This window comes from Ruditapes philippinarum, unplaced genomic scaffold (genome assembly GCF_026571515.1).
Source record: "Ruditapes philippinarum isolate M1 unplaced genomic scaffold, ASM2657151v2 ctg5104_1_1_1_1, whole genome shotgun sequence".
Classification (NCBI taxonomy): Eukaryota; Metazoa; Mollusca; class Bivalvia; order Venerida; family Veneridae; genus Ruditapes; species Ruditapes philippinarum.
The window spans coordinates 155,482-170,488 of NW_026859039.1; the positions used below are offsets into that span (position 1 = coordinate 155,482).

Sequence of the window (15,007 nt, forward strand, 5' to 3'; positions counted from 1 at the left end):
TATATGTATATTTTGAACAGTTACTTGAATGTAAATATAAACAGAAAAAAAATTGAGTAGGTAGGCCAAATTCAGTTATCCAAATTCAGTGATTCTACAAAGTTTCAAGGCATGTATAAAAGGAGGATGCTGCTATTCTTACAAATCCTGGTGACTTTTGCTGTCTTGAAAAACATACATTGTAATGGTAAGTTTTCACTTTATTTGGTTTAAGAGTAAGTTAAATATGTAGCCAATTTATATTAAGAGTCTATAAGGCAATCACAATCATTTATATTGTACCTTGATTAAAATGAAATTCCTAATGTTTCCATTTTGGAGAGGTATAAATTTGTTTCATTAAATTAAGTCTCGAAGATTGAGTATTTGTTGAGAGCTAAAGGAAATGTCAGTGTTTTTGAGTGAATCAGAATTGGTTGAATGATAAGTTGGTCAGATAGCATTGGTATTAATTGAAGGCATATAACATCAAATGAACTTTTTTGAGTATAATCATTGTAAAATTTTCAATTTTATTTCATTTATTTATTTTATCTTATTTTATTTTATTGTATTTTATTTTATCTTATAGGATTTATTTCATTTTAATGGATTTTATTTATTTATTTATTTTTATTTATTCATTTTTTTTTGTAACTTGAGTATTGAATGTCATATAAATTAGGCAGTATAAATAATTATTTAAAATAAGATTAAAACAAACAAACAAAAACACAAAATTGGTAATCTTCCCATTGGCAAATATAAGACAAGTAAAATACATTGTAACAGTATCAAGAGACAATGATTTCTGAAACAATTTCAATTTGGATTATTAATTTAAAAAAAAATATGTCAGCGGCTAAAAAAAGGTCAATGGCTTAAATCAAACAACCAGTGCAGACCAGAAGATCAGCTGTTACACAGACCAGAAGATCAGCTGTTACACAGACCAGAAGATCAGCTGTTACACAGACCAGAAGATCAGCTGTTACACAGACCAGAAGATCAGCCCTTGCTGTTACAGCTATACCATCTGATCATGGTCTTCACTGTTCCCTGTTCAGTCTCTGTACATACAAATTTTCCCTAAAAATTATAAATGGTATTGTCCAGACTTAAAGATGGACAAGTCTATTTAAGATATTTAGCATGGTAAGGGCTAAACTTAAATGGAATGTTTTAGTTTCAAAGTAAAAGCCAAGTTCATCATACATGTATCAGTTCAGCATTGTAATTTAGCATCATACATTTACTTTAATTTTACATATCTTGTTTGTAGGTACATTGTGTAACGGAAACTGGGCAGATAATGATGAGGTGTGTTGTGGTGGGGAAATATATCAAAAATTCCAGAATTCAAAAGAGATGGCATGCTGTACGCGGTCAGGTAAATTGTTTACATTTTATAAACAATGCATTAGATAAGATTTATTTCGTCATAATGTACATACATGGTAATTAATATAACACATTAAGTGAAACATAACGTAACATTAAACATAAGCACAAAAATCAATTATTGGCAATGATTAGCACACCAACACCCTGTATGAGTTATTGGTCAATTAACAACATTATGATAATTTCATACTCCCCGTCACTGGCCTTAAAAATAATTGCGTGAAAGTACCGGAATAAATATGATATCATAAATACTGCCGTTGTGGGGAGGGCTGTTGCTAATGTTGTCATAACTTGTAGCCCCACCCATTTACACTATATCTCTTTGTGAATATTTGTTTTTGTATCATTCATGTAACTTTAATGTATTTAAGTAAAGATAAGTTGCAATAAAATATTATTAAACTAAACACCAGGGATAACACAAAAAAGGTAAACCCTTATTTCCATTGTTGTCCCATTGAATGAAAATATTAATGTCTCTATATATTTTATTTTCATAACTGTATTTATGAAATTACATCCAATGTAATTTTGTGTTTATTAACCCTTTCCCCCATGAGCATATTGTGAAAAATGGCCATTTTCACTGAAAAGCCTCCTCTTACAAGTTCAAACTGCTATGAAACTATGAAAAAAGCTTCAATACTAATCAAACTTGGCACAAATGTTGACTGGACCATTGCTTTTGTAACGACATGCTCAGTCTTAAATTTCCTGTTACCATGGCAACGAGGGGACATCTCAAAATGGCCAAAAATCACTATTTTGCCTCGATTTTTTCCATCAAAATTTATTTCAAAGTGCTGCAACTTGTCAAGGGATTGAGATAGAGTCAAAGGCTTTTCAGCGTTGGTTACACGTTACCTTATGATCGACCTGGGGTCATTTTAAGCCTCTCACAAGTCCAAAATTTTCTTGGCTATGAGGGGGACTCTGCCCCCCTTCAAACCCCCCAAACAGAAGGGGGCACATTCACCTTCTGGCAACCCCCTGATGTATCTTTTGGATGGGGGGCGGCGCCGAAAAAGTGCTCACTTTTTTTAGAAACATTTCTCAAACGAAAACATGTGTTGGGGGCCCAAATAGGACATTTTTTTCACTATTTCAGGCCTAAAAAATGGGGGGGGGGGGGTCGAAAGTGCGTTGTTTCACATATATATGAGGTAAAGGGTTAATGATATATTAATTACGTAATGTTGTATTCTAAAAGGAAAAAAAATGCAAACAAGAGCTGTCGGTAGGACAGCATCGCTCGACTATTCTTAGTGCTTGATTGTAAAAAAAAATGCTTGATACAATTACCTCCTCCTGTTTAAAGGTTGGGGTCATGATGGTGAACAAGTGTGCAAAGTTTGAAAGCCATATGTCAATGGACTTTGAAAATTTATGAACTATTACAAAAACTTTAACGCAAATTCTAAGTCAAAAAAGGGGCATAATTCTGTCAAAATGCTTGATAGAGTTACCTCCTCCTGTCTACATGTCGGGGTCATGATGGTGAACAAGTGTGCAAAGTTTCAAAGCCATATGTCAATGGACTTTGAAAATATTTGAGGTATTACAAAAACTTTAACGCAAATTCTAAGTCGAAAAAGGGGCATAATTCTGTCAAAATGCTTGATAGAGTTACCTCCTCCTGTATACAGGTTGGGGTTATGATGGTGAACAAGTGTGCAAAGTTTCAAAGCCATATGCCAATGGACTTTGAATATATTTGAACTATTACAAAAACTTTAACATACAGTCGACTCCACTTATAACGAACTCGCTTATAACGAATTATCGTTAATAGCGAACTAAATCTGACATCCCCGGCCGAGTCCTTCTTTATTTTATATTTAATCACATCGCTTTATACGTACTCGCTTATAGCGAATTTCGGCTATAACGAACCATTTTTCAAGGCCCCAAATGACGGAAAACATTTAAAATTCCTCGGTTATAACAAACTGTTATAATTGAAATATCGGGATGCGCTCGATTAGGATCAGTACACGAATAACACTATCCGATAATTTAACAATCGAATGATTGCACAGGAATGGCTTCAGGGAATAAAGATTTTGAAAACTGTTCTCACAACATAATTTCCTACTTGTTACGGAAAATTTGTATTTCACACCCTCAGTTGATTGATGTAAATGCCCGATAATTGCCGAGTAATCGATTTTTTGTGTTTGCAATATTAACCAAACGATAATAAACAAATAGCAAAAGAAAACAAATGGTAAGAACTTCATAGACAATACATGAATAAATTTATGTACCATGTACATAATATATTGCTCAATAAAATGCCCTGCATTAAATAATCATTAAATAACCGCTGCAGTAAAATACCGGTTACACAGGTAACCAGTGAAGAGTATGGCTTTTTCACTGCAAATTTCCCCATCCAAACAAGTCAGAAAGTTGTTGCTACTTCGCTTTTAGCGAACTTCGGATATAACGAACGATATTTTAATGTCCCATTGAGTTCGTTTTAACCGGAGTCGACTGTAAGTGGTTACGCCGACGCCGACGCTCGGGTGACTACAATAGCTCTACTTATTCTTATCGAATAGTCGAGCTAAAAAGGGACATAATTTTGACATAACATATTTCAATGTTTAAAATAGCATATGTCAATTCGCTTAATAACACAGTAGAGTCATGTTAACCAAATAGGTGCACACTATACAAATATAGTATTTTAAAAGGTTATCCAATAATAAATTCTCAGTCTAATACATAGAGGATATTCATGTTTTTTCTATAAATACATGATTTATTTTCATCGAGTGGTATGAAAATAAATATTTCATGAGTGGCGGTAGCCACGAGTGAAATATGGTAATTTTCATGCCACAAGATGAAAATTAATCATGTATTTATAGATAAAACTTGAATTTTCTGTTTATTATATACATTTTTCTCTTTTTTGACATTAAAATTTAAAAGACTTTCCCTTAAATTTTGTGTACTGGCAGAATTTAAAAGAAAGTAGTCCGACAAGACACCAGTGAAAATATGGAAAATATGTTTCACTGCAGTGAAAAATAAATTTTTACAGTGAAAATACGGAAAATGAAAATACGCATTTTATTCTATCAATATTTCTCAATATTTCATTTATAAGTATATAATAAAAATTTAAATTACAAAAACTGCATAACTTCAGTGGAGAGTTGTTGCCCTTGACTTTCTCAGTGATAAGAGTTAAAGATTCATATAGTGTTAAGCAATTCTTAATCTTTTTTTTTTTGTCTCCAAAAAAATTGATTCATTAAGCTAAATGTAGTTTTTGACTAGTGTGTGACACATAATATTATATAGAACCAGGGCATTTCAACTTGGCTGTAAAATGTTCACTGCCTAATGTTAATATACAAATATTGAAATCTCATAGACTAATCAAAGCACAGAAGGCGCTGAATTTGTTTGGGTCTCAGAATGTCAGAAAGGTGAAGGTTGTGTGATTATAAAACAATTTGTTTTTTTTGGTATAGTGCCATAAATGCTTTCCAGTGTTTTAACTGTAGTAAATTGGCTATAAGACTAATTGCAACACTGATATTCAATTCAATGTTTATTTGACCTTAAATGGGATTTGAACTCCAGACCTCTTGATTCCTAAGCGAGCGTGCAAACCCCTCGACCACGGAGAAGTTATGTTTAAACAGCCTTAAGAAAACCATATTATTCTAAATTAGGGTTTGTAACTCTTATTATTTCGACGCTAAACCTATTGTTTAAGACAGATGTAAATAATCATGGAGCTTACTATAAGCATGTATATCTATAAAGAATAAACAATATGAGAAATTTTCGACCATTTGGGAACTATTTTGCTTGAAAATTAATGCGCCTGTCATTTGACAATCTTTACGCAGTGATTTCCCCTGATTTTTTCGGTGTTAGTGCACATATAAAGGGAAGTAACCGCTTCAAAAAAGTGGACTACTTTCGGCATTTGCAATTAACAGCATCAAAGTCTGAAATTTCGCTACCATTATTTGTTTGGTCTGACGACCCAAACAAATAAAAATGGACTGTACCAAATTCAAAGCAGGATTTGTATATTACATGATATTGGCAGTGTAAGAGTTTAGGCATATCCTGTTAAATATCATGATATTCTTTATTTTTCAGGGAAGACAGAATTATATCCCATGGGTGAGAAAATTTGTTGTGGGGAACAACTGATTCCAGTGCAACCAAACCAAAGCCTTGCATGCTGTAACAAGGAGCTAATAGACATTAACATATATTGTAAATAGATGGTTGTTTTTTATTTTGACTTGGCATCATTTACGTCATTTATGTTTTACAAACTTACTGTAAAAATGCTCTTAATGTTAACATAACACTAGAGGCGCGTCAATGAAAAATGTCAAATTCTTTTACACTTTAAACAGTCTTTATTTTGGGTATGTGATAAATAGAATATTATATTAGTGTAGGTTCATTACTGAATTTATTGAACTTGTTATTTTCTTCAGTATTTATCTTTTCAGTTATCATATTTCAGATACATTATAAAAATAACACCTATGTCTCTCAGGGTAATAGTGCATATTAGCAATTGAATGGAAATAACACCCTGAGGTGGAACCGAGAGTATTATTTCAGTTCAAGGCTTTCTAATATGCACTTTTATTCCTGAGAGACATACAGGTGTTAATTTTTTTACAATAAGGAATAAACATTTTAATATAATTTTTCACCGCTATGCATTATTGCCCCGAGAGCCATTCATCATTGTTTTTTATCAGGGGAGGGAACTAGAACACATTACATTTTCTTAAGTCTATATACCTGGTAGATTACTCACTCCTGGAGAACATTGGGTGATTTTCATTTCCAGAATGATAGATCAAAATAACTCCATATGACGTGACACTTGATTACAAGCTAGCTAAGGTAAAAAGTTTGTGTGACATATAATAAATATAATTATCATATATTTAATATATTACAGTGTTTCATATTTTTATTTTCTTTCACTTTGTACAGCATGTTGCGGTAATAAAGACTTTGGAAGGAAATACAAGTCTGGAAAATGTTGTGTAGATTGGGATAATAAGACAGTTGGCATCCATGAAGGTCTTAAGGGTCGCAAAAAATGTTGCAGCACAGAGGTATATAACAAAGACACAGAAAGATGTATATATGGACCCCTGAATAAACACAAAATTATAGTAAGAAAGACATCAATGAGGAAATGTGGGACTAAGCAATTTAACTCTGACACCTCATTATGCTGCGAACAAAATGGTACATAATTTATTTAATATCCTTTTGTTTTATACATATATATGATGTATATATATACATGTATAAAAAGACTATATACAAATATTTCATATTGTAAGGGGTGTTAAAGCTGCATGCAGCTGGCAAATATGCTGCTTGTGTATACAAATTTTGTAAAAAAAGCATATGATCCCTTTTTAAAGCTGCATGCCTCCAGATGAGCCAAAATATTTCAAGAAAATCAATATTGAGAAAAATGTACTAAAATTTTGAGAAATATAAAATCATTCAAAATCCAAGTTAAATCTAAAATGTTGTGTACGTTTAAGACTGATTTTTCAGTATTTAATCACCATATTTCTACTGAATTACTAATGCAATAAGGGCTGTTTTTGCATATGTTGACCATTTTTTGATAATTTTCGTGGATTGTTCGTGCTGATTGCAATATTTAAATTACTTTATTAGTTCACCTCACAATATTTTACTTTTAAATACATTTCCAAAATTTTCATGAAAATAAACATGCTGCTTTAATGGTGATTTCTAAAAAGAGTGTAAACAGAATTCATACGTAGCAGATTTAATTTAGATATTCTCTATAATTCCTCCTTTAATTTTACAGAAATGGTCATTCCAAAACCACCAGTTAAAAGTGGTGGTAAGCAACCTTACTGGATTTGCTGGAATGACAAAGCTTATGATGCAAATTTATACTATTTGGATGAAAAAACATCTCGAGTAATTCTGATAGGGTTGGCAAGTTGTGACAATGGTAATTTGGTTTTTTAATTCAAAAAAGTTAATGTTATCTGTATAAATTATTATAATCTTAATATTTGACAAACTATTTGTATCTACTAATGATATTTCTACATATAATCTAAATTATGTGCATGACAACCAAATTTAATCTGTTTCTATTTAATTTATAATACTCTCAATATATGACAACAACATTTTTGCTATATCTGTATTACAAAAGCAATATGTGACGAATTTCATGCTTTTCTGAATTTCACTTTTTTTTCAGTTGAATATAATCCTAGTGCGCAGATGTGTTGTGGCAACAAGTTATTCCCAAGAAATCCTGGAAAGAATTCCACGTGCTGCGGCAATGGAATCTGGGACCTTGATGATACCAGTGAGACATGTTGTAATGGAACGTTTATTCCTACCTCAAATCATGGTTGTTGTAATGAAGGTATGTGTATTTACAAAATGGGAAATTTAACAGATGTTTTACAGGTTGAAATATGATTTTTTTTTCTAACCAGCTCAAAGAAGATTTCAATGGTTTGAGTGAATACCTGTAGTATTTGGTTTATGATGTTCAGACATAGATTTTTTTTTTGTTTCAACCCTTACCAGGTAAAAAATTCCAAATGAACTTGTTAAGAAAAGATTAACAAGAGCATTTTTCATTATGAATTTTTCGGAAAATTTCAAATTACATATAAACTTAATAGCTAAAACAGTGCAGACCATGATCAGAGGGTAGAGACATCTCAGTAGATCTTGTTTTGCACAGGATGCACAGGTTAATCCTTATAATAGTCTCAAGGAGGTAATGGGTTAAAGGCACATACTCAATTGAGAAAAAATTCAAACATGAATTGTCTAGATTGTTTCTGACACATCAAGCAAGATTTAATTTAAATAAACTTTCCTTGCTCAACTTATTTGATGCCTATTTAAAGTTGAACAGATTGTAGTTGATTAAATGACATGCTTCTGACTAAACGTTTAATGATTTCATTATATACATTTGTATTTATATTTCCATGCAAATTGTGAGCTGCCTATATCTTAATGATTTTATTATAAACTTTTAATGTATCATAATAAAAGTGTCATTCAATATCTGTTATTACTGAGCAATAGGTATCTTGGCAAATTTAAAACTAGAACTATCACTAAATGTGATTAATACCCCCACAAGACTGCTTCGGAAATGAGGATGTTACTAGTAACAGAATACCTTGTAAAAGAATATGGTTGTGGGCAATTAAAGATAGTTATGGTTCTTATATGTTGCATTTCCTTTCAATGTGGTTGGCCATTGATGAAGTTTAATTGAATTACTCTGTAATAAGTCCAGAAATACAAAGAAAAGGAACAAAGGGCAATAACTCTATAAATACTGAAGATAGAATTATCGTTCTTGTGCACTGCACTTCCTCTTATTGTGTTTGACAATTGTATGAAGTTGTTTTGAATTCCAACCAGTAGTTTTCAAGTTATGCCCCGGACAAGGAAAAGTAACAAAGGGCAATAACTCTGTAATTAGTCAAGATAGAGTTATGGTTCTTGTGCACTGCACTTCCTCTCAATGTGCTTGACCATTGTATGTAGTTATATTGAATTCAAACTATTAGTCTTCAAGTTATGGTCCGGACAAAAAAAAGCAATGGAAAAGTAACAAAGGGCAATAACTCTGTAATTACTTTAGATAGAGTTATTGTTCTTATGCACTGCACTTTCCCTTAATGTGTTTGACAATTGTATGAAGTTGTTTTGAATTCCAACCAGTAGTTTTCAAGTTATGCCCCGGACAAGGAAAAGTAACAAAGGACAATAACTCTGTAATTAGTCAAGATAGAGTTATGGTTCTTGTGCACTGCACTTCCTCTCAATGTGCTTGACCATTGTATGTAGTTATATTGAATTCCAACCATTAGTCTTCAAGTTATGCTCCGGACAAGGAAAATGCAACGGAAGTCTGGACCGACCGACCGACCGACCGACCACCGGGTGACTCCTATATACCCCCCCAAACTTCGTTTTTGGGGGTATAATGATATGATAAATTGTTTTTATACCCCCAAAAACGAAGTTTGGGGGGTTATATAGGAGTCACCAGGTGGTCTGTCGGTCAGTCGGTCCAGACGTCCGTTGCATTTTCCTTGTCCGGAGCATAACTTGAAAACTAATGGTTGGAATTCAATATAACTACATACAATGGTCAAGCACATTGAGAGGAAGTGCAGTGCACAAGAACCATAACTCTATCTTGACTAATTACAGAGTTATTGCCCTTTGTTACTTTTCTTTGTCCGGGGCATAACTTGAAAACTACTGGTTGGAATTCAAAACAACTTCATACAATTGTCAAACACAATAAGGGGAAGTGCAGTGCACAAGAACCATAACTCTATCTAAAGTAATTACAGAGTTATTGCCCTTTGTTGCTTTTCCATTGCTTATTTTTTGTCCGTTGCATTTTCCTTGTCCAGAGCATAACTTGAAGACTAATGGTTGGAATTCAATATAACTACATACAATGGTCAAGCACATTGAGAGGAAGTGCAGTGCGTAAGAAACATAACTGTATCTTGACTAATTACAGAGTTATTGCCCTTTGTTACTTTTCCTTGTCCGTGGCATAACTTGAAAACTACTGGTTGGAATTCAAAACAACTTCATACAATTGTCAAACACAATAAGGGAAAGTGCAGTGCACAAGAACCATAACTCTATCTACAGTAATTACAGAGTTATTGCCCTTTGTTGCTTTTCAATTGCCTTCTTTTTTTTGTCCGGACCATAACTTGAAGACTAATGGTTGGAATTCAATATAACTACATACAATGGTCAAGCACATTTAGAGTAAGTGCAGTGCATAAGAACCATAACTCTATCTAAAGTAATTACAGAGTTATTGCCCTTTATTACTTTTCCATTGCTTTCTTTTGTCCGGACCATAACTTGAAGACTAATTGTTGGAATTCATTATAACTTCATACAATGGTCCAGCACATTGAGAGAAAGTGCAGTGCACAAGAACCATAAACCCATTTTGACTTATTACAGAGTTACTGGCCTTTGTTTCTTTTCCTTGTCCAGAGCATGACTTTAAAACTACTGGTTGGAATTCAAAACAACTTCATACAATGGTCAAGCACAATAAGGGGAAGTGCACTGCACAAGAACCATAACTCCATCTTGACTAATTACAGAGTTATTGCCCTTTGTTACTTTTCCATTGCTTTCTTTTGTCCGGACCATAACTTGAAGACTTATTGTTAGAATTCATTATAACTTCATACAATGGTCAAGCACATTGAGAGGAAGTGCAGTGCATAAGAACCATAACTCCATCTTGACCAATTACAGAGTTACTGCCCTTTGTTACTTTTCCTTGTCCAGAGCATGACTTGAAAACTACTGGTTGGAATTCAAAACAACTTTATACAATGGTCAAGCAAAATAAGGGGAAGTGCAGAGTGCAGTGCACAAGAACCATAACTCCATCTTGACTAATTACAGAGTTATTGCCCTTTGTTACTTTTCCTTGTCCAGAGCATAACTTGAAAACTACTGTTTGGAATTCAGTACAACTTCATACAGTTGTCATGGACATTCAAAGGAAGTGCAGTGCACAAGAGCAATAACTCCATTTTGACAAAATACAGAGTTACTGCCCTTTGATACTTTTCCTTGTCCGGAGCATAACTTAAAACGTACTGGTTGGAATTCAAAACAACTTCATACAATGGTCAAGCACAATAAGAGGGAGTGCAGTGCACAAGAACTATAACTCTATCTTCAGTATTTATAGAGTTATTGCCCTTTGTTCTTTTTCTTTGTCTTTCTGGACTTATTACAGAGTAATTCAATTAAACTTCATTAATGGCCAACCACATTGAAAGGAAATGCAACATACATGAACCACAATTATCTTTAATTGCCCACAACCATAACTCTATGTTTCAATTCTTTTACAAGGTATTCTGTTACTAGTAACATCCTCATTTCCGAAGCAGACTTGTGGGGGTATTAATCACATTTAGTGATAGTTCTAGTTTAATTTATTTTATTCTAAAAACTTGTAAAATTTGTGTTTGTTATGAAATCAACACAGAATCAACTGAATTTATCATTAATTTTTACAGTTCCCTTTAAAAAGGGTCATGATGTTGAGTGCTGTGCTAGAGAACTGTACGACAAGACATCACATCTCTGCTGTAAGTCACAGTCAAGTTACATGACTGTCCAACCAAAACTGTCAGCCGACCATACTGCTTGTTGCAAATCCCCAGAGACAAACCAGATGAAAACCTTTAATAATTATACCGAGGTAGGCCGTATGATATATCTGTAAAAATATGTATAGCTTTAATATGTCATTTATGTAAGCTGCATCAGGTCTTGGAGGTAGGCCGTAGCGAAATAATCAGTCTATTTTCAGTCAATGTTTTCAATTGCATAACTCCATACATTTTAACGAGAATGATAGAATTTTCTTTCAGAGCTATCAGTCTTACATTACTCATTTCATAACTTAATGATTTCACTTTGTTTTCAAGGAATGTGTTAACGGACAAGTGAGAGAAAAAGTTTCAAATAATGTTGTCACCCCTCGGCAAATTTCTGAAATAAACCCCCCAAAGAAGCCTGCCAGATGTGAATTCTGTAGAAATAGACTCGATGCTGCTCATTGTAAAAAAGCAAATGGTAATTTTTTTAACTTTTCTTCATCTCTTTATTCAAAAGACATATTCTGGAATTAAAAATTTTGGTTTTCCTAGCTAATTCAGGGATACAAACCACAGGTAATGTACCAGGGCATTAGCTTGGAAATACCTACATTTGCCGAGTACTGGAAAACATGTATTGTCTAGTTCTTAAATACCTTCACTGCTATATTTGTGGTAGTCTCTAAGACTTTATATTTGGAACAGTTTGGACAAGACCATTCATTCTCTGTTTTAGGATATTCATAAGTACAAACTGAATAGAGAAAAGGGCAGACCATGATCAAGATGGCATGAACGTAGTGGCTGATCTTGGTCTGCACTGGTCTCTTGGGTAGATTCTATAGCCGCCAGCAGACTTTAGGTTAACCTTTTACCCCATATGCATATTGTGAAAATGGCCGTTTTCATTGAAAAGCCTCCTGTTACAGGTTCAAACTGCTATGAAACTATGAAAAATGCTTCAATACTGATGAAACTTAGCACAAATGTTGACTGGACCATTGCCTCTGTAACAGCATCCTCAATCATAAATTTCCTGTTAGCATGGCAACGGGGGGATATCTCAAATTTGCGAAAAATCAATACTTTGCATTGTTTTTTTTTTCTATCAAAACTGATTTTCAAAGTTCTGCAACTTCTAAATGAATTGAGATAGAGTAAAATGCTTTTCAGCGTTGGTTACTAGTTACCCTAAGATCGACACGAGGCCATTTTAAGCCTGTCACATGTCCAAAATTTTCTTGGCGATGAGGGGGACTTCCGCCCCACTTCAAACCCCCCAAACAGAAGGGGGCACATCCCCCTTCTGGCAACCCCCTGATGTACCATTTTGATGGGCGGCAGTGCCAAAAAAGTGCTCACTTTTTTTAACAACATTACTCAAACGAAAAACAGTGTTTGGGGTCTAAATAGGGCATTTTTTCACTGTTTAAGGCCTCAAAAAGGGGGAGCCAATAAAACATATTTATATGAGGTAAAAGGATAAATAACTGCTACAATGATTTTTCCCATTGGCATGATTTATTTGACTGCGATTGTATTAAAAGAGTACTTTTCCTATATTTTCAGTGTACGAATTCTTCGTGTATGATCAACGAGAGAGTGAAAATGGCACAATCTTTAATGCCATTATTCTTCAGCCATTTAGAAGAAGTGGAAAAATTCTAACTGGTGAAAAGATAAAGATTAGAACCCGTAACCAGTGCGAATGTTTCAAACCCAAAAGGAGTTTTTACCTCTTCACAAATCGTAAAATCAAAAGTTTAAAACAAAATAGATATAATATACGATTTACATCCAGTGATGTATTCATACGCAAGACTGAACATTCTTTAGTAGTTAAATGTCTTACACAACACCATTTAGGCACCAATAAGAGTAGGCGTCGTCACTCATGAGGTCAGGAGTTTTCTTGCCACTAATTTATAATACGAGATTATTTTTTCACGTCAAAATTTGAAGCTTCAAGTTTTACTATCACAAAAATAACTAATTATTATAGAAAATATGAATTTGTCTTTTGTTTGAGAATAAAGATAAAGTAGCCCAAGGTAAAACCAGGTAAAAGTTATATGTGTAACTATTGTTTATGGTTAAAGTACATTTAATATACTCTGAATAGGTGATACTGATGTCTTGTTTTTTTTCTAAATGAAAAGAAAACCTTTATGATGTAAGTTTGAATGTTTCTTAGTTTAGACTACTATGTACAATTTGTATATACATGTATATATTGTTTTCTTAGGATTGTTACATGAACAATTAGACTAGCACTGAAAATTATGAGAAGTTTTATGCTTATTGATTTAGAACAAAGGGACTGGTCTATTGTGACTTTTATAGACACAATATGATAATATGGTTTAACGTTGTGTTGGATCAAACCATTGTAAGACTGGTCCATTGTGATTTTGTCTGATGAGATATGAGACCAGTCTTATAAATGTGATTTTAGCCTGCAAGAGTATCTTCCCTTAAAACTATTAGAACAGTGATATAAAGTTAGGCTATGTTGAGTTAAAACATTTGGAGTTTGTGTTGAGTTAAAACTATTTGGAGACTGGTCTTTGTGATTTACGTTCGGTTAGACTATTGTGATATAAGGCTATTGTGATTTTAGCTGCAGTCTATGATTTAATGACATATTAGACTATTGTTGTTTATGGACGAAAGTGAGATTGGTCAATTATGTTTTTTAATTGAGTGTTTACAGTTAGCTCTAAATAATAGAAAAACGTTGCAGTTTTGATGATGCATCAAACCTGTCTATTGTGAAATTGAAGAATGTATTAAGTAGTGTGGAAGTGACTTGTGGTTACAAGATACTGAACAATTGTAATTTATTTATTTGCATAGGTGTTTATGTTTTTTGTTGTTGTTTTTTAATGTGTTTGATATAATAATTGGGACAATCTGTGACATATTTTGTAATGACTTGTGTGATGTAACATGTTAATATAAATAATTGTTTCCTAGAAACAGAAATATTTTGATATTTTTCACAAAGCCAGTGTATTTCAAATGACATATTTTGCAGCACTTCAAATTTCAGAGTACATATTATTATTTTTTTAATCACTTATAAATGTATGTAAAATTTATAAAAAAAAACTTGCTCATACTTAAAAGGCAGCTAAACACATAAATGTTTTCTCTGAATTCATGTAATATCTATCACAATTTAAACAGCATTAACCCTGTCATTGCTTTATCCTTGAGGGACCTTCATTATGAATATTTAATACATGTAACACAAAACCGAACAGCCAAGGGCATAGAGTGTTGTCAAACTGCCTGGATGTTCAGACTATATCCTTGTTCTGTTCATACTAGCCTTGTTCGATTCAGACTAGCCTTGTTCGACTCAGACTAACCTTGTTCGATTCAGACTAGCCTTGTTCGATTCA

General features: G+C 33.2%; 1 protein-coding gene across 1 annotated transcript; it reads left to right on the plus strand.

Annotated features, from left to right (window-relative positions):
• The first annotated feature begins 46 nt into the window (after positions 1-46).
• On the plus strand, positions 47-13,883 carry LOC132754980 (galaxin-like). Its single transcript, XM_060745744.1, has 9 exons — positions 47-187; positions 1,262-1,369; positions 5,518-5,637; positions 6,382-6,642; positions 7,247-7,396; positions 7,655-7,825; positions 11,517-11,701; positions 11,931-12,078; positions 13,170-13,883. The coding sequence occupies exons 1-9, from the start codon at positions 112-114 to the stop codon at positions 13,496-13,498; spliced, it is 1,548 nt and encodes a 515-aa protein (XP_060601727.1). The 5' UTR covers positions 47-111; the 3' UTR covers positions 13,499-13,883.
• The last annotated feature ends 1,124 nt before the right edge of the window (positions 13,884-15,007 follow it).

Excerpts from the sequence above, each read along its gene's own strand:
- LOC132754980 (XM_060745744.1), top strand. The coding sequence starts at position 112 with ATGTATAAAAGGAGGATGCTGCTATTCTTACAAATCCTGGTGACTTTT. Across the intron at positions 5,638-6,381 it reads AATAGACATTAACATATATT|CATGTTGCGGTAATAAAGAC; the intron begins GTAAATAGATGG and ends CACTTTGTACAG. Across the intron at positions 7,397-7,654 it reads GTTGGCAAGTTGTGACAATG|TTGAATATAATCCTAGTGCG; the intron begins GTAATTTGGTTT and ends CTTTTTTTTCAG.